Source organism: Strix uralensis, chromosome Z (assembly GCF_047716275.1).
Source record: "Strix uralensis isolate ZFMK-TIS-50842 chromosome Z, bStrUra1, whole genome shotgun sequence".
In the NCBI taxonomy this organism is placed as follows: domain Eukaryota; kingdom Metazoa; phylum Chordata; class Aves; order Strigiformes; family Strigidae; genus Strix; species Strix uralensis.
Genome location: NC_134012.1, coordinates 17,480,879 through 17,504,715, shown reverse-complemented (window position 1 = coordinate 17,504,715; position 23,837 = coordinate 17,480,879). Strand labels below are relative to the sequence as shown.

General features: G+C 46.6%; 1 protein-coding gene across 6 annotated transcripts in view; it reads right to left on the bottom strand.

Annotated features, from left to right (window-relative positions):
- The window catches only part of TDRD7 (tudor domain containing 7), a 53,211-nt gene that overhangs the window by 23,831 nt on the left and 5,543 nt on the right, over window positions 1-23,837 (bottom strand). For 5 of the 6 annotated variants that reach the window (XM_074857230.1, XM_074857232.1, XM_074857228.1 and 2 more), the window contains 4 exons: window positions 17,792-17,933; window positions 16,225-16,438; window positions 10,153-10,238; window positions 8,755-8,972 (listed from right to left, as the gene is read on the bottom strand). In XM_074857230.1, the coding sequence (XP_074713331.1) occupies window positions 8,755-8,972; window positions 10,153-10,238; window positions 16,225-16,438; window positions 17,792-17,933 (660 nt within the window). Of the gene's footprint in view, window positions 1-8,754; window positions 8,973-9,177; window positions 9,248-10,152; window positions 10,239-10,375; window positions 10,611-16,224; window positions 16,439-17,791; window positions 17,934-23,837 lie in introns of those variants that run through there. The other variant, XM_074857231.1, reaches the window with a different exon arrangement.

Sequence of the window (23,837 nt, the reverse complement as noted above, 5' to 3'; positions counted from 1 at the left end):
ACTCATCAGTAAGACTGAGCTTCAGCAACATTAAGTTACAGCCTGTTCCAGCACTGTGTTTGGACAGCAAAGTTATTCTGGACCTTGGTGTCCTCAACTGGCTCATTTCTACACATACTATGACACCATCTTTTCAGTGAGGCTGATACCAACTGTATTTTGGCCTGTGTTGTACTATATACAACACATCTAGTTAAGATGTTAAGGCAGCACATGTTTTCCGTTCACTGACCTCCATTCTAAACGGCTAGTGGCTGTGTCTAGTACTGAGATACCCACTAAAGCAAACTGTCAGACCAAACACTGATTTATTCAATGAGCATGGCAAAAGAAAGCTAACTATCATAATGCTAGAGCTCATCTGCAGAAGACAGTTCATAGGGCATGTGTAAAACTGTGCAAGTTTTCATTCATACATACCACCAGCCGTGCTAGCCCACTGCACTGTCTCCTCTGTGTGGAAAGTACATAGCTCATAAGAACACATTATCTATTACGTATAATTAGAGCTGAATTTTTTATTCTCTCAAGTCCATTTCTCTGTTTGGAATGATAAGTTTTGTTTCACACTGCTTAATCATGGTATAGAAATTCCTTCCTTGAGAGTAAAAACTTGACAGAACCAAAGTTGCTCAAGGAATAGAACTGGTTACTATGGCAATCCTCCTCTTCTCCGAGCAGACCTGTTTAATTCACTCTGAACACTACAGTAAAAACTCAGCTGCCAGATGTAGTAGTATGTAGTATCTGGTTCATTAAGGTGGGGATACCACCCAGGAACAGAGATTCAGGAAACAACAGCCCTAATCCTGTTTCTGTCAGTCTGTCTACCAGTTGATGCTGCCATCTTCCTAAGCCTTTAGTTTCACTTTCTGCAAACAGTCACAACGTCTATAAAATGTAAAAGATGAAGAATATTCTGAGAACTAGATGCTGTTAAAAAAACCCCAAACAAACCCAAAATATCCTGCCTGTCAACTAGGCAACATATGCAAGTTCCATTTTTGTCTAAAAGTATCTTCTACCTTCCTGTTTGTAATGACGAACTTCAACTTGTAACAACTACTTAAAAAAACCCCAAAAGACCAACTACAAACACCCAAAACCCACCAAAGAAAAACCACGCCAATTTTCCCATTCTTTTCTCTGATCTTTTCCAATTATATATCCTCAAGGAGACAGCCAGCCTTTGGGACCTGCCCAGCACCATCCCAGACATCCAGGAGATGAAGTGAAGAACACCAAGCTTTCCTGTACTTTTGTAAAACCTCCTCCTCAGAATAAATAGCCAGACAAATATTCTTCAGTCTGAGAAGCATTTTCACACAGTATCAGCCAATACAATACCAAAGTGCTTAAGTGCACTAAAGAATATGCTCAGGTATTACATATTATTTAGCCACATGCTTATTAAAAAGCAGTGACACAACTGACTGAGGAATGGTAGATTACTGGAGATGAAACTGGCCTCTGATAACTACAGATTAATGGTTAAACTGATAGGTAGCCAGAGCCAGTAGGATGTTTTACGAAAAAGAACATTTTTTTTTCTAGAACTGTTGAAAACCAAGTATATCTCTTCCAGCACAATTGGAATTTCCAAATTCAGAATGCTAGTGTTATTTTTCTACCAGTTCCTTAAGAAACCAAACAGAAAGACTAAGGGACCCATTTCCCTAAGGAAATTCTAGAAGCAAGTCTAGAATCATGCATCCCTTCTTTCTGCCATTTAAAAGGTGGCTGCCTACTATTTGATCTTTCTTTTAATTGCAAGAATGAATTTGGGAAGACAAGTAGAGAAAAAGATGATAGAAGACAGCTTCACCTGACAAACACAGGGGACTGACATATTTTGTTATCTTCTCAGGTTGACATATGAGCATGAAAAAAGGCCACTACTAGAAAGAAGCCAGCACCAACACTGGATGGAAAGGATTAGCTGTGGAATAATTACATACAGGCAGATTGAATCATTGCATTGGATGAGCTGTTCTGGGTCAGAACAAAGATGTGCCTAGCCTGACATCCTCTCTGACAACAGCAGCTGCCTAGGAAAAAGCATAGGGGATAGGACAAACGTAGTGATACCTCTTCCTCTCATTTTGGATACTTCTCAGTTCAAGCACTATCAGTTAGTGACTTTCTTTAGAATGAAGTAGTTCATGACAACTGAGGCCAGGGATCGTGCATTCATCAGTGAATGTATTCAGTTGCTTTTGAATTCAAGATGATGATCATTCCCCATTTACCTTCTTCAGGTCTCTTATTATTTTATAGCCCATATCTCCCATCTTTCCCCACCTAAATCATCCAACTTAATTGTGGCTCGTACAGAACACATAACCTATCCTTACCCGTCACCTTTCTGAATCACCCTTTCACTCTGCTTGATCTCTCAGTGAGTTCTTTGTGCATTTTCTGGGTAGAGATGGGAGAAACACATCTGATTTTGACATGTGCTTACACACCATGTTTTCCCAGTGGTACAGTGTTTGCTATTTTGTCCTCTATTCATAAGAATAGAGACCAGACCATCTTTTCAGGGAAGTCTGCTGCCTCCCTGGGGCCCAAATTAGGAGATGTCACCAGACAACTGAATAGCTTAGTACAGCTTTGAGACTATTATCTGCTCCTGCTCTTTTAGGTGGGTACTAATGATGTTGCAACAAAAAGTCTAAAGTCAATCAAAACAGATTTCAGGGCCCTGGGAAGAAAACTAAAAATTCAGGAGCACAGGTAGTATTTTCCTCAATCCTCCCAGTAATGGGGAGAAACTTTGGAAGAAACACATGAGCCCAAGATTTAAACACCTGGCTCCAGGACTGGTGTGTCCACCAAAACTTTAGGTTTTATAACCATGGAAGAACCTCTGAGGCACAAGGTATGATGGGGCCTGATGGAATCCATCTGTCCCAATGGGGGAAACACATATTTGGTCGTAAGCTGGCAGGACTGGCTGAGAGGGCTTTAAACTAGAATCACTGGGGGAAGGGTATGTCAACAGGAGAGCTCTAAGTAAGCCAAGAGTTGCCATGGCATCATCTGAGGGTGGCAAGCTAGTGGGAACATCTACACTCCTCCAGGGAGCAAGGAGGGCCCAGGAGCATATCTGAAATGCTCGTACACCAATACATGCAGTATGAAAAACAAACAGGATGAACTGGAAGCCTTGGTCATTTCCCACAGTTATGTCATTGGTATTAGCAAGACTTGCTGGAATGAGTCTGTCCTTGGCTGCCAGCCAGGTTTAAACCACAACAGAGTCCCACAGATGAAGTGCTGGGATGGAGAGCTACAGGCTGTTCAGGAAGGACAGTCAGGACAGGTGAGGTGGAGGAGCTGCACTATAGGTAAGAGAGAAGTTTGACTGTACAGCTCTTACAGTTAGTGATGATGTGGTTGAGAGCCTCTGGGTGAGGATGGAAAACAAAGGAGATGGTGTAGTGGGTGTCTACTACCAATCACCCAGCCAGGATGTAAGCACAGTTGAGTTATTCTACATGCAATTAGGAGAAATCTCTGGATGAGAAGCCCTTGTCCTTATGGGAGATTTCAATTTCCCAGATGTCAGCTGGGAATACCATACTGCTGTGATGAGCAGGCCTGGGAAATTCTTGAAGTTTGTGGAAGGTAACTTCTTCTCACAAGCACTGAGTGATCCAACTAGGAAAGATGCCCTCCTAGTCTTGTCATGTGTGAATAGAGAAGGACAGTATCAGGGGAGGTTCAGACTTCACATTAGGAAGCATTTCTTTATTGAGAGGGTGGTCAAACACTGGAACAGGCTTCCTAGAGAGATGGTTGATGGCCTCTGTCTGTCAGTGTTTGAAAGGCACTTAAACAATGCCCTTAATAACATGCTTTAACTTTTGGTCAGACCTCAAGTGGTCAGGCACTTGGACTAGATGATTGTCAATGGGTCCCTTCCAACTGAAATACTCTTTTCTACTCTATTCATTTTCAAGTACTTATCACTTGCATTCTTTTGTACTTAGCCAACATGGTTATTATAAATGCCAAGATCTCTTTTGTCAAGCTTAACAGTCCACACAGAAGAAAACATTTTATTAATGTAGAGTCCTTCCTGTCCCCTGCTCTAGTTAAGCCTCAGTTGCACTTTTATGGGCCAGCAACCTGGTATTAGGAAGTTCCATACTTCTTCAGAGATCCCTGGTCTTTATAACCCCGAACAAACCTGTATCATTAGCCAGTTCAACTTGTATTCACACCCTTTACCAACTCACTTATTACAATCCTGATGAGTATCTGTCCAAGCATCCGCCCTGTGGAATCCCACCATGACTTCCTCCCTTTCTGAAGATCAACCATTTCATCCTTGCTACATTTCCAATCTTTTAACCAATTACACATTGCTAATGTCCTAGGACTGCTTAATTCTCTAAAAGCTTTTGGAAAAGAACTCTGGAAATTCAAGCAAATGTTTTGAGAAAAGATGTAGGAATTTTGTCTTCTCTTGAACTGCCATATGTGAATAGCCATCTCCTGAATCACTTACAGAGTTCAAGTAATTGAGGAGAGCTGAGTATGTGCAAGCAAGTCTTTTAAACATACATCTCAATCAGTAAGGGGGTTTATAATTAGGCTGCAAAGGGAACCACCAGACATGTTGCCAGTACCAAAATGACCCGACTATTGGACGAGGGAAAAGCTGTGGATATTATCTACCTGGATTTTCGAAAAGCATTCAACACAGTTCCCCACAGGATTCTCATAGAAAAACTGGCTGCCCATGGCCTGGATGAGCGTACTGTCTGCTGGGTCAAGCACTGGCTGGCTGGACGGTCCCAGAGAGTGGTGGTCAATGGAGCTAAATCCAGCTGGTGGCCGGTCACAAGTGGTGTTCCTCAGGGCTCGGTGTTGGGACCATTTCTGTTCAACATCTTTATTGATCATCTTGATAAGGGCATAGAGTGCATTATCAGTAAATTTGCAGATGACACCAAGTTAAGCGGGAGTGTTGATCTGCATGAAGATAGGGAGGCTCTACAGAGAGGCTTGGATAGATTGGATCGGTGGGCCAACGTTAATGGGATGAGCTTCAACAAGGCCAAGTGCCAGGTCCTGCACTTGGGTCACAACAACCCCATGAATGGCTACAGGCTTGGGGAGGTGTGGCTGAAGAGCTGTTTGGAAGAGAAGGATCTGGGGGTTCTAACTGACAAGCACCTGAACATGAGCCAGCAGTATGCCCAGGTGGGCAAGAAAGACAACGGCATCCTGGATTGTATTAGAAATAGTGTGACCAGCAGAAGTAGGGAGGTGATAGTCCCCCTGTATTCTGCACTGGTGAGGCCACACCTTGATATTGTGTCCAGTTTTGGACATGAGAGAGATATCGAGGTGCTGGAGCAAGTGCAGAGGAGGGCAACGAAGCTGGTGAAGGGCCTGGAGAACAAATCTTATGAGGAGCGATTGAAGGAGCTGGGACTGTTCAGTTTGAGGAACAGAAGGCTGAGGGGAGACCTCATCACTCTCTACAACTACCTGAAAGGACATTGTAGAGAGGTTGGTGCTGGTCTCTTCTCACAGGTGATTAGTGACAGAACAAGGGGGAACGGCTTTAAACTCCAACTGGGGAAGTTTAGACTGGACATTAAGAAAAAATTTTTCACAGAAAGAGTGGTCAGACAGTGGAATAGGCTGCCCAGGGAGGTGGTGGAGTCACCATCCCTGGATGTGTTTAAGGGTTGTTTAGATGAGATGCTGGGGGATATGGTGTAGGGGAGAACTTTGTAGAGTAGGGCTGATGGTTGGACTCGATGATCCCAAGGGTCTTTTCCAACCTAAATGATTCTATGATTCTATGAAAAGTAAATTTATTATTACTTTGGGGTTATTTGTGACTTCAGATGAAGAAAAAAAAGAAAAGAAAAAAAAAACGTGTTTGTTTACAAGTCTGCATCCCTCTCATTCTCATTCCTCTGCTGTAATGTTCCCTTTCTCTCAGGGGTTCAGCTGCCTGCATCCCAAGGATTCAAGGCTGAGCCCAAACACAGCAGAGTTACATAACTTTGGCTCAGAATTCTAAAAAAAATTGTTCAGTTCTGAGAAAGACTTCTGAGAAAAATCTGTAGAAAGATAAGAAACGAGACAGGGATAGGATGGTTAAAATGGGGATCAGTAACAGCTCAAAGATGCATGACAAAGTAATTCAAACCAAAAGGTGTAAGTTTCTCGTAGAAAAAAATGAAGGTGGGAGGGTCACCACCAGAGATCACTTTTTTCAAAGCATTAGTCTTGCTGGAGACAGAAGCAGACAATTCGACAACATTCCAGATCTCACCAACAGAGCTGTTGAGGCAGACTCTTCTCCTGACTGAAGCCTGTCTGGACAGCAAAGACTTTTGGGGTATTATATAAGGATGGTGAGCATATATATTCTCAGCCCAGTTGCTTATTAAGGCTTGGCTATAATCTGTGAGTGCTAGCCACTACATAATTACTTTGTATTTTTGCATTTAGCTGTGCAAAATATGTTGCTACGAGCAAGATGCTCAAGCAAGCCAACCTAAAGAAAAGAGGTAACAGACCGATGGAGAACAAGGTCAGCCTCAATTCTTTGTAGTAGGTCCTCTTGCCTAAAAAGCAAAGACTGAAAACAAGATCATCAACCTGCAACTTTACAGTGATTTTTGGAGACTTCAGCTCACTAGATAGGAAAAGTTTCCATTACTGGCAGTGTAACTTAAACACAGAAATCATTATTTCCAAGAAGTCAAAAATGAAGTTACTTCCTTTCAGAGAAAAGTTTAAGGGATGTGAGTTATTCAGAAGTGACACTGTCCACAGTAGAGTCCTCAAATGATGAGCTTGGGAGATGCTGAAAGCGTATTACAAGGTTTATTGTCTGCTAGTTTGTAACTAAGGTACTATTGATCAGTATGCATTCAATAAGAATGTGCTGTCTCTTTAAGAAGGTACTGAGAGAAACATCAGGCATTTTTTCCTGTTCTTCTGAGGCTGTCGAATACTCCCAGCATAAGTACCCAACAAGGCAGAAATAACTCAGAAATTAGTCACAGAAGCACCTTTACTAATACTCTAGAGTACAGTCTGCCCTCTGGCATTTCAAAGGATCTAGAGAGCTGTATACCTGCAGACAACTTGTTTAAACCAGGAATAAACACTGATTATATTTAAGAGATGTATGGTGGCCTTCATACGAGAAGGCCTGGGTCCCAGTTCAAACTTCTCCATGCCAGAGCCATGACAATGGTTTACATAAGTCAGTGGAGTGAGACAGGCTTTACAGGCTCTTTAACAGTTCTCTACAATAAGACTGACTGTGCCAAGACAACTTGACAGCTCCAATTGCTGTTGTACTGTGCCTGTTGTATCACAATGTTTCCACAGATCTAATGACTGCTTATTTACACTAACATGACTTTATTTACTTGCTAGAAAGAAGAGATAGACTCAACAGACAACAAGCAAATAGACAATGAACACAGGCTGAGGATCCTAGATGAACAGTAACATTTGTTTGGAACATTAGCTACAAAAAAGACTAAAATTTGCTACATGAATTAAGTAACTCAAAACATATCAGCTTGCTCTATGGATAACACAGGAACCAATCATCAACCATCAAAACAAATTGTTGCTGTCTGCATTTTATATGTGTGTTAGAACACCATACACACATGTAAATGGTGTTATTCCTGAAGGGCAATTATTTAATCTCAGTGAAACTTTTTTTTTTTGCATGTAAAGTTATTACAGGAGAAAATACTTAGTAGTATGTACATGAAAAGTCACTTCAAGCAGACAGCTATTCTCATTACTTCAATAGCCTTTTGGTGCCAGAGTTTGACAGAGGTTGATGAAGTTGGAAATGTTTATTGATATGACTGGCCTGTTAAAGTAAAAGCTAAACAAACCTTGATGCGAAGTTGCATTATACCCTAAGTGAACCATAAGTGCAGAAGAAGAAATAAAAGGACAGCAATTGAAGACTCAGTGGTGATGGCAACTCACATGGCAGACCTGTAAGTGGAGGCTCAGCCTGATACTAGCTTTTAATACGAAGGACAAAGACACCCCTGGTGAGCAAGAGGTAACAGACATGGGGGGGGGGGGGGGGGGGGGGGGGAGGGCGATGATGGACAGGAAGGGGTTGAGCTGAATCTCTCCTCCACAACACCATCACATTTCATTTTCATGTATTATTGTATCATAAGCCTAACGTATACAGCAAAATTCCACAGCCTTGACTTAAGATGTGAGAAAGACCTGTGGAAAAGTCTAAAGAAAGATAATAACTACAGATAGACCTAAGACTATTTACACAGGATTTGCTGGTAGCTTATAGATTTAAGAGGAGATAAACCTACCACCAAGGAAAAGCATAAAATGCAATGGGGAAAAGACTCCACATGGCATGAAGAGCAAGTGTCATCAGCTGCTGTTTGGGTTGTCAGTGTTGGAGTCAGTTAAAGGTGGCAACTCAGCAACCTGGAGCACTTGCTTCAGGAGGCTGCAGAGGCTGACCTTCCTTCTCCAAAACAATGCTAGTCCAGCCAGCCGTGATTTTCTGGGTGTTGTTTCAAAGGCATAGTTACAATTGGGGTGTGCGTGTGTGTTCTTCTTTCTTCTTTTTTCTTTTTCTTTCCTTCACTACTACAGATCGTGAAAGGAAATGCAGGACTACATATAAAATAATATTTGCTAAGTGAACACTCAGAAATATGTAGGGTACTGGTATCTTCCACAAAAATGACTTTCAACACTTACTGTGCACACATGAGGCCAGTTCTCAAGCTGACGGAGCACTGTTGTGCTGAGCTCCTCCCAGTACATTTCCCGGTAGATCTGTGGCATCTTTGACACCCAGACACCACTGCTGCACTTGCTCAGAATCTCCTTAACACGACTTTGAACTTCACTGACATGAGCATCAGAAGGGCCAGAGGCAACACTATGTGTCTCCGCAGTGGATGTATTCAAGTTATCTGTTAAACAAAAACACAGCCTTGAAGTAAACATAGCCTTATCAGTGGAGAGAAAGACAGATGATTACCTACCTACATAAAAATAAAACATGGGAACTGCAAGCATAACATCAACTCTAAAATGTGGCTTTCCTACCCAACATGGCTGTTTCAGTCACTTTCTATTGGAAAGAGCCATGGAAACCTCAGACATTTAGTAACTGACCTGAAGCTGTATTTTCAATCACTGTAGTTATTTTCATAAGACATTGCTAAATGTTTCTTCTGAAGGGATCCTGGAAGAGATTACAGAACCTTCAGACACGCTGATGCTGAGAGGCTGCACTGAGGTAGTGTCCCAAGAGGGACACAAGGTAATTTCTTTATGAGTACAAACACAACAAAGATACAGCAAAACACCCAAGGATGTTCTTCTAAATTCACACAGATGTACAAAACAGACCAACGATTTGCCTTTCATTCTAAGGTATGTCCTGAGGAAAAGTCTGAACCCAGCACCCAGCCTTTCTGTGCTATTGCACCCAACAAAGCCCTCCAGCAGAGCAGGGAAAGCGACAGCAACTGTCCAGCTACGTAGGACAGTTTCATGCATTGTGTGTAGGAGCAAGGCAGTCATTATCCCAGTTGGAGGTTCACATCACTAGCTTGCCTGCTCCCTCATCTCTACTCCTCTCCTCCCTTTGGAGGTGAGTGCTTGCTACCAGACCCAAAACTTCACAAATCAGGCTGACAGGTCTCCAAGAAAGCAACCATCATTTGACAAACCCATCAACTGCACAACTGCTGGGAGCCAGGCACACAGACAAGTATTTTCTGGACAGCCAGGTTAGCGTGCTGCTTGCTCCTGAAAGCCAGGATTTCATGCTCCTATACCAGATCCCTAGTTAGTGAAGGCAGTGAAGTTAAGAATACTCCCCCTGTTTCCAAGCTACTCACACTAGCTTTGCAGTTGGCTTTGACACTTACTACACAAGGATTTTCCTAAAAGACAGAAGTATACAAGCAAACACACACATTTCCCCAGCACCAGGCAATCAGAATGAGAAGGTTTACTCACAGAACTTGGTTTCTCACCCAAATCTATCTTCATTCAAAACAGGTACTAAGATGGATTTTTCGTAAAGTGATATCCAATCTAATGTGAGTAATCAATAAAAATTTTCTTAATGTGTAAACATACCATTTGAATCTATCGAAGAGCTTCGGGACAGGTGAACTTGCAACTCCTTCTGAAACCGTGGTGGGACAGTTAGTCTCTTCTCAGACCTAAAATTGAAAAGAAAATTGCTTTAAATCACCCTCCTGGCTGTGAATATCATTCCATTTGCTTACAAGACCTATAAATAAAATAAAATGTATTTCACATACTTCTAGCAGGCCCCCTGCACAAAATCAGTACTCACAATGGAAGGCTTGGAAGACAACCTGATCAGCAGTAACAGGATAGATCAACAGGTAGTTTCTAGTTTTTTCTTATTAACCTAATTACTATGAAAAAAAAAAATGCACAGTAAAAAGCCATTAGCAAGAGGAAAGCATCTAGGCCTAGTAACACAGTTGGTGGTCTTACATTTGTTATGTTCAGCCTATTTGGTCTTTTACCTGGATGGCATCTCAGTTTTGCTACTGAACATGATTATGCTCACCTTCTTGGTAGCCAAATCAGAGTCTTCAGAAAGTATCCAGCTTTAGAAGTCGGGGAACACCTAAAACTACACAGGAACTCAAGTTCTTTTTGTGGACGCTGTTGCTACCCTGTTTAACAGATTCCTCTCCGAAGTGCTCTCCCACCGAAAGGACACAAATGTCACGCTTGCAGGTGTTCTGAGGTCCCTCAGAGAGCAGTAGCTTATACTGGGAGCACATGCAGCACAGTAAGTTCCTGACAATGAAGAGGTCACAGCAGTGTGTAGCTCACTAAGACCATTTTTTGAACACTCAGATGTGGAATAATTACATACACTACAAGCAAAAGCGAAAAAGAGTTGGAGAAAGTTCAAAGACCAGGATCAAGCACCTCCCAAAGACACATACCCAAGGAAGAACTGCAGTGGAGAAGTCACAGTGGCAAACACACCAAAACAGCTCTCCACAGAAGCATGGCAGGTTGCTGTGGTCACCAGGCATCTTGAGACCACAGCAACCACTGCACATGCACTGAGCAGGCTCTGCAGATGGTCTCTGCCTAAGGGGCCAGTAAGGAGACTGGTTACCTGTGGAGTTCAGGGACAACTCTGGAGGAAACTACAAAATTCACCAAGATTTCCCAGCTTCACCTGGGCTCTCAGAAGGTAGGACAGGGGTCAAGTATGATGCTGAGGCTAGTAGCAACAGGCAGTCGAGACTAACACAGTATTAAGGTGTCCTATGTGCCTCCACACTGACCTTTAAAGCAGATCCACAAATTGGAAAGAGGCCTCCCACATTCACACCTCTTCAAGCAGCATCTTAAAAGGTTTAACATGAATTTTTCTCCCTTGCTTTTTTGCTGTCCCCATAAGATGAAACTACTGCTCCACCATCAGCTATGGGGTGTCACTTGTACCAAAAATAATACTTCTGTTCTGGGTCACATCCCACAGCATTAGCAGTGAGGACAGCCAGTGCCCAGCACAGCATTTTCCAAAGCAGGAGAGGCATGCCCAGAAGTGCTGAGCAGCAGATCAACTACAAGCACATTTGTGAAACACAAGTGGGATTAGATTCAAAAAGCACAAAGGCAAAGTAGCCCACACGAAACCCAAACACACATTCACACCTTACACTTGTTGGGTATCTGAAAAGACTCTTCCAGTACTCCACCTGCATCACAGGAAAATCCTCTACCTTCTGGGCACAGCTCAGATCCACACACAAAGCACCAGCAGCCTCTTCTGAGAGTGTGCTGTGACTGGCCATGCAGACCCTGCAAGAAACCCAGGACCCCACCTCCCTATACATATATTTACCAGTATGGACAACTCCAAGCTGAACAGATACCCAAGGAAAAAGTCCCTTTAAGGGAAGCAGACTCAGAAGAGACTACTACCATTGCTAGGCTGGAAGGAAAACAATCCCATGAGCTAACCACACGGGAAATGGAGACTGTCCTGCTACTGCTGTCTCCCAGTAGGAATCCATACCTGTGTTCTAATCCTCAGTGCCACATACCATTTCTACCACCTTAAGCCACACATCAGGTGCCATGGATGACATGAGTGCAAGGTAAAACAGCAGGAACAGCAGCAAGGTTTCAGTGAGGATGAAGGCAGATGTTCCCGTCTCAAGCCATGCCATCTGGAACACTTTGGAAAGGAACCTGGAACAGAGGACTGATGATTCTCTTATGTTGCAAATGAAAGCTGATTGGATTTGGGATCCTCGCAATATTAAGAGACTTCATGTGGTATCTTTCTATGCTTCCTGCTGTGGTTCAACAACTTCCCATAGAACAAAGTGGTGCTAACATTAGCTTTGCGCTCAGTTATTATCAGTTTCAAGTCCTGCAGTCAGGATCCTGTGATGCACTGCTTGCTCACACAGACCATAACGGTCTTCTCTCTCCAAAGATGGGATGGAACACAGCCAGCCAGCAGCAGGGCCAACACACTTCTCCCCAGCATGCAGGTATAGACAACTCAGCTGCCTGCAAGGTGACATGTTCCTCAGCTGCTAGAAATTCCTCCCAGCAAGAGGCCTCCTAGCCACACCAGCAATAAGAGAACATGTCAGCAGCCCAGCCCTTCACAAATGCCTGACTAGCCATGCAGCCCTGTCAAGCCCCCAGGCATGGCTGTAGCTAGGCAGCCAGTTACATTTCACTCCCACAGACCACCATCTCAGAGCAAAGGGAAGGCATGCCATTCTTTGCCCATCACCTTACCTTGGTAAGGCCCATGCCATCCAACTCTGCTTTTGGCCCTTGGCAGTGCTATCTCAGCAGTGGGGCCAGGTGGTGGCCAGCAGCAAATGCTGCCTGCTGGTCCAAGCAAGGGGGTCACCAAGCATCTCAACCTGTTCTTATGCATACTGTTGCTTTCCAGCTTAAAGGATCTCTGCAGTTAGCCTTACAAGCAAGGTCTCTCCCACCTTCTGCAGGTTTGCAGGTCCATGGCAACACACTCATGACATGAGTGATTGCTGCTATAAAGATAGCATCTCAGACCCTGCAACGGCGTCTGCAAGAAGGCCTGGGAGGGCAGCAGGAACCAACCTGGCACAACTGCAGCTACCTTCAGCATCTTCCCCTTGTCATCTGGGTGTGACAGAATGTGCCAAGACTACACAGTGGCAAGCCCCAGAAGCTGTAGGCATGAAGGTATCTCAGCGAAACACCACAGAGCCCTAGAGAGGTGTGGCTGCCAAAGTCTGTGTCCCAAGGGAACTGCCATTTGCAGCCTCACTGTGTGGAGCACCAAGGCTAGTCAAACCCAGACAAAGCCTGTCACTGGGAGGACATCCTGACAAGGCAAGTAAGGCAAATATGCCATAGCAGGATGGAGGCTCAACAGAGAAGCAGAAATTGAAAGACCCTTAAGTACAACCCTGAGAGTACGGTTGTGCTTTGCTACCATTTCAGTAAATGGAGGGGCAGGACAGGTGTCAGAAAACAAATGCAGAGAAACTGCACACGGACAGTGCCTCACCGGAGACTGGGAAACAGGGCAGAGACAAGTTCTGTCACCTTCAGGACTTGTCTCAGTCAACCTGTGCTGTGAACGCTGAGCCACTCTCAAGGGCAAGTGCTGGCACCACTGCTGGAACAGTGTTCCTGAGTCTGTGCCGGCTACCTATGAGGGTGGTGTGATCCCAGGGTTTCTGGGGATAATGCTCATTTGTACACTGTTTTGAGGTCAGGACATCCTGGCTCAAAGGGGCTTTCCCTCCCACAATTCCTCAAGCACAAGCAACCACAGCAGCTCTGGGGGCACAACACATCCCCAGCAGCAGGGACATCGGCCATGGATCTGGCCAGTCCTGCTTCAGACTGGCCAAGTTGAAACAAAATAATCCAGTCACATGGGTCACTACACAACCTTGCATTAAAACAGAGTATGATCCTCTTCTCCATGAACCCTTCCTCTAGTATGCCCCCAAGCTAACAGGACAGCATTTGGACCCTTTGCAACAGCACAATATGTCTTCGCTTCCAGAACTACTTGAGCCAAAACACACTTTACCTGTAGCTTCTCCTCCCAAGTAGGGCACGAACAGACACCAGAAACAAAAGCAGAACACTTACCTGAAAGGAGCTCAGGGGAATATGACAGAGAGAAACAAAGATGACAACACAAGATGGGGCACACTCCATTAGAAGAGCCAGAAGAGGGCTACCTATTTTTATTTCAAGCATTACAAAGCTTCAAGTACTACAAACCATATTCTGGCCTTCCAGCAACTAACCTGGAGAGAACTGAAAGTGGTTTTTTTGCTCTACCTGTCGTGGAACAAAGGAACTCTGCCTTTCAGGGAAGTTCTACTTCAAAAAATCCAACTCATATGAACACACATAAAAGGGAAAGCCTGTGCACATCTGCTCCCACAACTCTATCACAGCAGGATGGCTTGGTGCTTCTCTTCTCTGCTGCAGAAACCTCCTCCGCAGAACAGGGAGCAGAGCTGGTGAAATGTTTCTGCACTGCACCTCCACCCAGCTCATTTAAGAGCAAAAGAAGATTGGTTAGCTTAGTCCACATTCATGTCGTTAGGAGCTGTGGTGCAGACAAAGAGGCCCAATCTTGAGTCTCCCTGCTCCTGTCGAAGCCCCAGTCTCACTCTCCTCAATTGCCACATGCGGCATGTCTCTATTACCTGGTCTCTACCTCCAAACCCTCATCCTCACACAGCCACTGCCAGCGCCTCTGGCTTCCTCACTGCTCCTGCCACTGCTCTCCTCTCACCCACCTCAGCTTTACAACCACTGTCTCCTGCCACCATCATTGCTCACCTCTGAGCTTCTCCAGACGTCTGCCTGGGCACATCCAAACAGCTGCTGCGACTGCACCAGCTTGACTGCCCATGACACAAGGAGCATCTCTGGCCCTCAAGAGGAGCCCTGCCCCAAGGCAAAGCCCAGCCAGATCACCCTGGCAACCCCAAGAGCCAGGATGCCTCCCCCTCCCTGGGGCACCTGCCCACTTCACCAGCACGCTGGGGAACTACCTAAAAAGCACAACCAGCAGGGCACTGCCATCACGAAGGGCCCCTTGCGGAGCAGCAGGAAGGTTACGGGTCAGTGCTATCAGCCACCAGTACAACATTACGCTCTCAGGCACAAAAGCTGCAGCGGCTGCTGCTCTCATGAGCGCTCTGAGCGCATCCACATCTGCCCCTCTGGCGCCCAGAGCCCTGAGGCACACGGGACTCACGCAGGCGGCTGGGGCAGGACGCGCCTGCTTTCTGTGAGTCTTCCAGAAAGAGCAGGCACCACGGCAGGATTAAGCTGTCACTCTGCTCCGTGCCACTTCACAGCTACGCCGCTGTGGAAGCGGCACACCGCTGCCATTTCCATTCAACACAAGGCTGACTTCTAACCCAGGCCGGTGACCTGCAGAGGATTACCACCACAATCACAGCTCCAGCGGACTTAGCGCAGCCACAATGAGGGAGCAGCAAACACTTTCTCGCCACCATCAGCTGATGGCCCAGGGCAGCCGAAAACAACACTGAAAGAGAAATGATGGGGCAGCAGTTGGGTAAGCCACCTGGATTAGAGTGGCTCAAAGCGGGCTGAAAACCAGCATGTACCGCTAACCCAGCAAAACTGCAGCTCCAGCCCTCAGCTCAGTTCACCCAAACACCGTCGGGCAGCTGCTGGGTCCGAGCACGCCGACAAGGGACACGAACACTAACGCTGCAACGCAGAAGTCAGGCAAGGGGTAAAGGGCAGACAGCCACGACCCTCAACACGCAGCATCGCCTGACACCTACACACAAACCTCCTTCTGCTTTCATCGTGCCCGCCACAGCAGCTCCCTCCCTCCCGGGCCTGGGAAACAGCGACATCCCCCACACCTCTGCTGTGACACCTTTGGCCAGATTCCTCCCCAGAAGACGTGGGAGCAGGCCAAGAGCACAGGGGAGCTATGGCAGCATCCAAAAAGGCAAAGGGTCACCCGTCTCCCTCCCGGGTACCAACCCCCATTCAAACTTCACCTTCTGCAAGGGCAGGAGCCTGCATTCCCACATCCCAAAAGCCACCACTGGCATGGGCAGCATCCAAGGGCCCACCACACTTCACCTCACTCACTCACACACGTGTGCACACACTGACCTGTTTACCACAGTGACGTGCCTCTGCATGGGAATTTCTTTAGACGGTCCGCTCCCAGCAGCTGGCGGCAAGGCAGACCGGGCACTCTCCATGGCGGGTTTCACCACTCCACACGCCACTCCTCTGCCTCGCGGAGGGCGAGGAACAGGCCTCTTGCTGCCTTCTTCTGGCATGCTCAGAGGCCTGGGCTGTCGCAAAGTTCCTTTGGGCTTTCCTAAAGAGTTTGCAGATGTAGCTGTGAGTAGTGCTCTCCTCCACCCAACCCAGAGAGACTTCAAGCACTGCAGGTAACTCCTCCAGGGAGCCCATACTTTTCCAAAAGACGGTTAAGAAGGACGCTCTCAGCCACCGTTGTGAGTCTCTGCTACAGCATCACGGCTCGCACCCAACAACTCACAAACCACAGTCCCACCACTGTGCTGCAGCAGGGAAAGAACAGGAGACCCATCTCCCCTTACCCTCTCGGAAAAGCCATGTACCTGTGAGGTGCCGCAACAGGTCACGTCTCAGGTGGAACCCACAGTCAGGTTGCCCTTTAGCACCCAACAGCACCAGCAGCTCCCAGAGGTGTGGCACATGCAGCCTAATTCCACCTCCTCGGTCACCTCCTGCGCCACCGCCCAAAGGTTTCTTCTTCTCTACCCTGGCTTGCAAGCACTCTCCTCCCAAACTCCCACCACACAGCAGAGGTTACCAAATAACACCTGCAGAGGAACACGCCACGCTGGCCTTCAGGCCACACCGGCATAAACAAGCTCTGCGCCACTTCACTCTTTACTTGCTGGCTGTACCACACCAGTTTTGGTGGGCTCAAACACTTCCAAGGGGTATTGCTGTGCAAGACAGTGAACCAATGTGTGTTTACAATCACTGTCGTTTAACTGGGATATGAGTCAACAGTTCAGCTTCCCAGCTAGAGGGTAGACGGTTGGCGTGGTCGCAGCAGAGCAAGAAGCAGCAAAGCCTTTGTTACAGATGACAACAGGGGAATACAAACAAACTGCGAGACCCACAGTTGCTCCAAGCTGCCAACTTGCAAGCAGATGGGCCTTGCCTGGGCCTGATCCTGGGAAACCACTGATGCAGCAGCTTCCGCAAAAAGGCACAGAATTACAAAGAGCAGACCCTGGGCATCAGCAATGACAATCAATGCACTTACAGCAGCCACAGGAGCTGCTGAAACAGGCACAGATAACGCTGCAGGGGCTCCTTCTTACTGTGACAGGTTAGCTCATCCCTGACACTCCACAATGGGCCAAGCTTGGCCTGCATCTCAGCCACATTTCTCACAGAAGCATGGACAGGTGGAAGTGAAGCCAAGCTTCCTCCATGAACTTTTTCAAGATCAATCATATCGCACATATCCACTCAAGAAGGGCTTCCTCACTGACCATGGCTTGCAAGCACAAGCACCCTTGTCAACAACACTCCCTGATCCCAGGAATTCTTCACTGGGACCACACAACTCATGGCCATTAGTGACACAGTCTCATGGCCAAGGCTTTTGCTCCAGCAGCTGCACAGTTCTTTCACAAAGACAGGCCCTCCACAGCTGCCTGTGGCTTACCTGCCAAAGTGACTGGAGATGTGTTCTTTAGCCTCATCTGGCAGTTCACTTGCCGTCCCATTTTCCGCTTGGAACTTCTCTGCCGGGCCACCAGCTGAGTAATTGGCACAGTCTCACTGCAAGCAACAGCATGGCAAACAACCTGGTTGGAACAGGAAGGGGACAGGGGGAAAAAGAGTCAGTCAGGCTCAAGCTCATCCACAGCCCTCAGAAGTACTTGTGACCATGTCCATGCCTGTAACTGCTGGGTGATGTGGGCCTGCAGGCAGTTCAGGAAAGGCTTCAGCAGCAGACACAGAACTTGGAGACCTCCCTTTCCTGTTGCAGTGCACCTCCAATCAGCAAAGCAGACAGCTGGAGCCTCTCTATCACCTTCCTACATTAGGTTGGGCCCCACCAGGGAACAGCCTGGTTTCACACTCCCATCCTACAGGAAAACCATCTCACTTTGCAGCACTGGGAAGCCAGGGGCTTCAGCATCCCCTGGGTTCTCCTGCCAAGGCTCACCTGAGGCTCTGGCACCACTCTGACCCTGCTGAGCTGGGCTGCTTCTGCCCCACTTACCAAAGACACAGCATGGACATCCTGGCTGCACAGATCAACCTGCAGGCACTGGGCTGGCCCCCAACAACAGCCCAGCCTTGGGCAAGCCCACGGCCACCTCCCCAGCCTCTTTAATGGCCTCTTGCCTTGACCTCCCATTGCCATATCTCAGCAATGCTGCCACAGGCCATCCCTTGAACAGATGCAGGAACCTTGCTTTGGCAAGCCCCCAAACCACATGCCTAGCATGCACTTTGCTTCACAGGGGAGATGCAAGCCCAAATTTTTGGGCCATTCAACTGCTAACATCCTGCAAAGGCAGCTGGATTAGTACTCTGTCAGGGCTCCACAAGGACACAGGCAGCCACTCAAAAACTGCCGAGTGAAAAATAGGAGTCTGTGGTCTCAGGGCCTCTCTCCATGGGTCTCAGCCATGCTCTGTGGTGGTGGTACAGGGTGAAAAAGGGGTCCTCACACACAGCACCAGTACCCTCATAACCACGGCCCTCAACAAGCACAAGGGTTGACAATTCAGCACAGGAGAAACTCAGGGACTTGGTCAGCACCTCTGAAACTTGGCAAACAGCAGCTCCAGACAGGAACTTTTCTCACAAGAAAGGCAGGGCAACCAAAGCAGAAAAAACAAGTGCCAAGACAAAAAAAGCAAGCCATTGCTAAGCAGCAACAACTTGCTCTAGAGTTCTCCTCAGTCTCTCAGGCTGACCCAAGTAGCCCAGGGAAATATGGGCAATGGATGACAACACTAGGAACAAGGCAACACTCGTGGTGTCCAGCAGCGCACTCCAGCTTGTCCTTCTCCTCCTCCGCACACCCAGCATCTGCACTGGGCTGGCTCAACCTACAGCCATTGGAGGGGGGGCCTCTCCTTCTGAGGGACAGTTCTCCCTTCCGAGGAGCTCCTGCTTAGAAATCGGATGATGTACCCGCTGTGCAGTCAACACCTACGCAGAAAGCATACCAGCAGCCTCACCACTGCAGCGGTTAAATGTAAGGAATCACAGGAAAATTGAGGCTGGAAGACATCTCTATAGACCGCCTCATACACATCTCTGTTCAGAGCAGCATGAACCAGAGCTAGTTGCTCAGGATATTGTCCAGTCAGGGATGGAATATCTCCAATGATGGAGACTGCTCAACCACTCTGGACAGCTTGTTCCAGTGTTTAGCCACCTTTGCTTTAAAACAATGGGGTTTTTAATGCTTAAATGGCATTACCTGTATTTCACTTTGCTCCTGTTGTCTCTTGTCTGTTTACTGGATACCACTGAGAACTGGAGATGGAGTCTGGCTCTGTTTTTTTACTCCTTCTAACAAGTATTAATACACACAGATAAGATCCCCCTGAGCTTTCTCTTCTCTGGAACAAACGGTTCCAGCTCTCTGAGCCCTCTGTCAAAGATGTTCCAGTCCCTTCATCATCTTCACAGCCATTCACTGAACTTGCTTCAGTGTGTCCATGTCTCTCTTGTTCTGGGGAGCACAGGACTGGACACAGGTTCCTAGATGTGGTCTCACTAGGGCTGAGTAGAGGGGAATAATCATCTGTCCACATGCTGGCAACACTCTCCCTAATGGTCTCCTTTGCTGCAATGGCACATTGCTGCTCCCTGTGAACTTCATGACCACCAGAACCTCCAGGAATTTCTCTGCCAAGCTGGTTAGGCAGCTGGTTAGCCCCCAGACTGTACAGGTGCATGGGGCTATTCTTTCCCAGCACCAGGACTTGGTATTTCCCTGCACTGAACTTCATAGGGTTCCTGTTGTTCCACTTCTCCAGCTTGTTGAGGTTCCTCTGAATGGCAGCACACCTGTCTGCTTTACCAGCCCCTCCTATCATCTACAGACTTGCTGAGGATGATCTCTGTCCCGTCATTTATGTCATTCATGAACATGTTAGACAGCATTTCCTCAGCATCAACCCCTGGGACACACCACTGGTGACTAGTCTCCTGATGGGTTCTGTGCAACTGTTATAGGAGAGACTGTGAAAGTGCCTACTAAAATTAAGATAAACACATCCAATGCTCTCCCCTCATCCACCCAGCCAGTCACCTCATTTTGGTAGGGTATTAGTTTGGACACATACAATTTTCTCTTCATAAATCCATACTGACTACTCCTACTTGCCTTCTTGTCTTTCACATGTCTGGAACAGCTTTCCAGGATTAGTTACTCAATCACCTTCCCAGAGATTGAGGTCAGGCTGATCAGCCTGCAGTTCCTCAGATCCTCCTTTCCACCCTTTCTGAAGGTAAGGGGCAATACTTGCTTTCTTCCAGTCCTCAGGAACCTCCCATAAATAACCGTGACTTTTCCAAGATAATGGCCTTGCAAAAACATCAGCCAATTCCCTCAGCACCTGAGGGTGCATTGCAACAGATCCATGCACTTGTGCACATTCAGTTTGTTTAAATGCTCCTTAGCCTAATCCTCTGCCACTGAGGCTAAGTCTTCCTTGCTCTGCACTTTCCCAGTGCTCTCAGGAGCCTTGGGACTGCTGATGACCAGTAAAGACCAGGGCAAAGGTGGCAATCAGTGCCTCGGCCTTCTCCATGTCCTTTAAGACCAGGTGCCCATTCCCATTCATCAGCAGACTGACATTTTCCCATCATCCTTTTGCTGATGATGTACCTGTAGAAACCTTTCTTGTTGCCCTTCATGTCCCTCGCCAGAATCAGCTCCATATGGGTTTTAGCTTTCCTAAGCCCATCCCTGCACATTTGGACAGCGTCTCTATATTCCTTCCACCTCACTCAATTCTGCTTCTGCCTCTTGCATGCATGCTTTTAATGGCAGAGCTAAGTCAGGAGCTCCTTGTTCACCCATGTGTGCCTCCTGCAACCTTGCATTTAAAATTGTCACTTAAATAAAAGAGAAACTTGGTCATACAGCGGACTGTACCAGATTGAGTCTTAACTCATCTTTGTGAAAGGTGAACCCAAAATCCTTAACTCTTCACCCTTTCAGAGCTGTCTGTGCAACAACCTGTGCTCCATGATTTGATCATGGATTTGGTAAGGCTTTAGTGAAACAAAACACAGCAAAGGGTTGTAGTTCTTAATTTGCTGTACCTTCTTTCTTCTAGCTTTTCTGTTGTTCCTGTATTTTCTCCTGTGGTCTACAGTTAACCTGCTATTTTAAGGACTTTCTTCGGAAGGAGGAGCTCAGAACTGGCAGTGCTTTGGGAGCTGTTCTGAAGGTGATGACATTCTGTCTTGGTTTTCATGTTGTTGAGCTCACCAATAAGAAATGCAGTCTTTCTTAAACCCATGCATACTTGTCTCTATATTCCTCCTAGGTTGCTTCTCTTTACACCCACCTCATGTAAGCTTCCCTTTTATGGTTGAGTTTTGTCAGGACCTCCTTGTTCATCCATGTGTTGCCTCCTGCAACCTTGGGGTTTTTTCCTGGCTTGCTGGGATGGACCATTCTTGAGATTGGAGGAGGTAATCCTTGAAAATCTACTACCTCTCCTGGACCACTCTTCTCTCCAGGACTGCATCCCATGGGAGTCTTCCAAGCAGATTCCTGAACAGGTCAAAGTCTGCTCTCCTAAAGTCCTGGCTTGCTGATACTGCTATTTGCTTTATTCCCCTCCTTTCAGGCTCCTGAACACCACTTGAACAACACTGCAGTCGTCACTGCAGCCAGAGCTGTCCCCAGCCTTTACATCCCCAACCAGTTCTTCCTTGTTTGTAAGAATCGGGTGCAGCAAAGCATCTCCACTCATCAGCTCATCACTTATGTCAGGAAGTTGTCATCAGCACACCCCAAAAACATCCTGGCTTGCTCATGCTTGGCTGTCTTGTCCCTCCAGCAGGTATGGCAGTGGCTCAAGTCTCCCATGAGGACCAGGGCCTGCAAATGTGAAGCTTCTTGCAGTTGCTGGAAGAAGGCATCACCTGCTTCATCTACTACTTCTTGTCAATTAGGGCATTTGCAACAGCCAGCCACCACAATGTCACCCATACACTGGTCTGTCCACTGCCCATAAACCATAAACTCTTGCTGTCTCATCACCTGTGCCAAGGCAGACCTCTGAGCATTTCCACTGCTCTCACACGGGGGCGTCTCACAGGAACTTCCCGTCCTTGCCATTCCAGCCCATCATTCTTCAATATCCTGCGTCCATCCACGGCAGCACACCAGTTGTGTGAACAATCACAACAGCTCTCCATGACCCCAGTGAGATCACAGCCCTGAACAGCAAGCAGACCTCCAGTTTCTCCTGGTTGTGCCCCATGCTGTGGGCAGTCATGTACAGGCACTTCAGAGATGTGTCCAGCCGTGCCCATTTCCAGAGAAGGGTACAAGAGCTTTCCTCATACTCCTGGCTAATGGGATGCACATGGGATGGACCACCTTCAGCTCTGCTCTGTTCTCAAGGTCTCAACATAAAAGATTTTTTTGTTCATACACAGTTTATCATAGTTTCATAAATGCACATTTTAACATCTTTGGTACATTTCAGGGTTTTCCTGTCACTAATGTCATAAGCTATTTTCAGCATTTTCTTCCCTTGTTTTCACATCACAGTGACTTTAAGTTTAGCAAAAATGATTGTTTGAGTTAGAATGAATTCAGATGTAAAAAGAGATGGGGTAGATGAATTCACTTGCAGCAGACCAAAGCAGTCTTCAAATTCCTCTTTTTGGCAGAGCCTAGTTATTCATGCAGAAGTCAAAGTCTTCTTAGAGGAAGGTGCAACCATACACTGCTTGTAAGTGAACATGAAGCAAAGCAAAGCAGGGTTCCTTGAAATGACACAACCACCTGCTGCAGGTACACAGTATTATAATTTGAGTCCTCTTGCAGTGTTTTCTGTATACTGAATTTAAGTGGATACTGGAGGAACACACCTATCATGTGAAGGAATAATTTTCAACATTCAACTTCCCTATATTCAAGAAGACTAAATCAGTGTTCAGTAGTAAGAGGAACAGGGGGAAATTTATATCATTGCCTTCCCAACACAACCAGTATGTTCAGCATCAGTTACCTAGGCAATATTCATCTCACACAAATTCTTCGATTTAAGGAGCATGTAACATGCAGCACTCTGAGACCAGTTTGTATTATTTACTGTCCACTTTATAGGTTTGCTTGTTGAATGTATTTCTTGTGGCATGTCTTGGACAGCTGCCCTAGCAGTAAGGAAGGTCATTTTAGGACCGCCTAGCCTGCAGCCAGGATCAGCTGCTAGCAGTCCTCTGCATGTGCGAGAGTGTCTTGCTTTCCTTTAATCCCTTTGGATACAGTGGTGCAGGAAGAGGCAAGGGTCTTGGCAGCATTTTTGGAGGTCAGAATACTCCCAGAGCCAGAAAGAGAGACTGGTTGACTGTGTGCTCTTGCAGCAGGCTTGTCTGGAGTCTGAGCTATGCTGTCAGCTTATAATGGAGCTCAAATATTCTGGAGAGATGTGAATGAAGAGAAAAGCATTTTACTGAAGTACTGCCCAAGTCCTGTATCAGGAAAGCAGTGG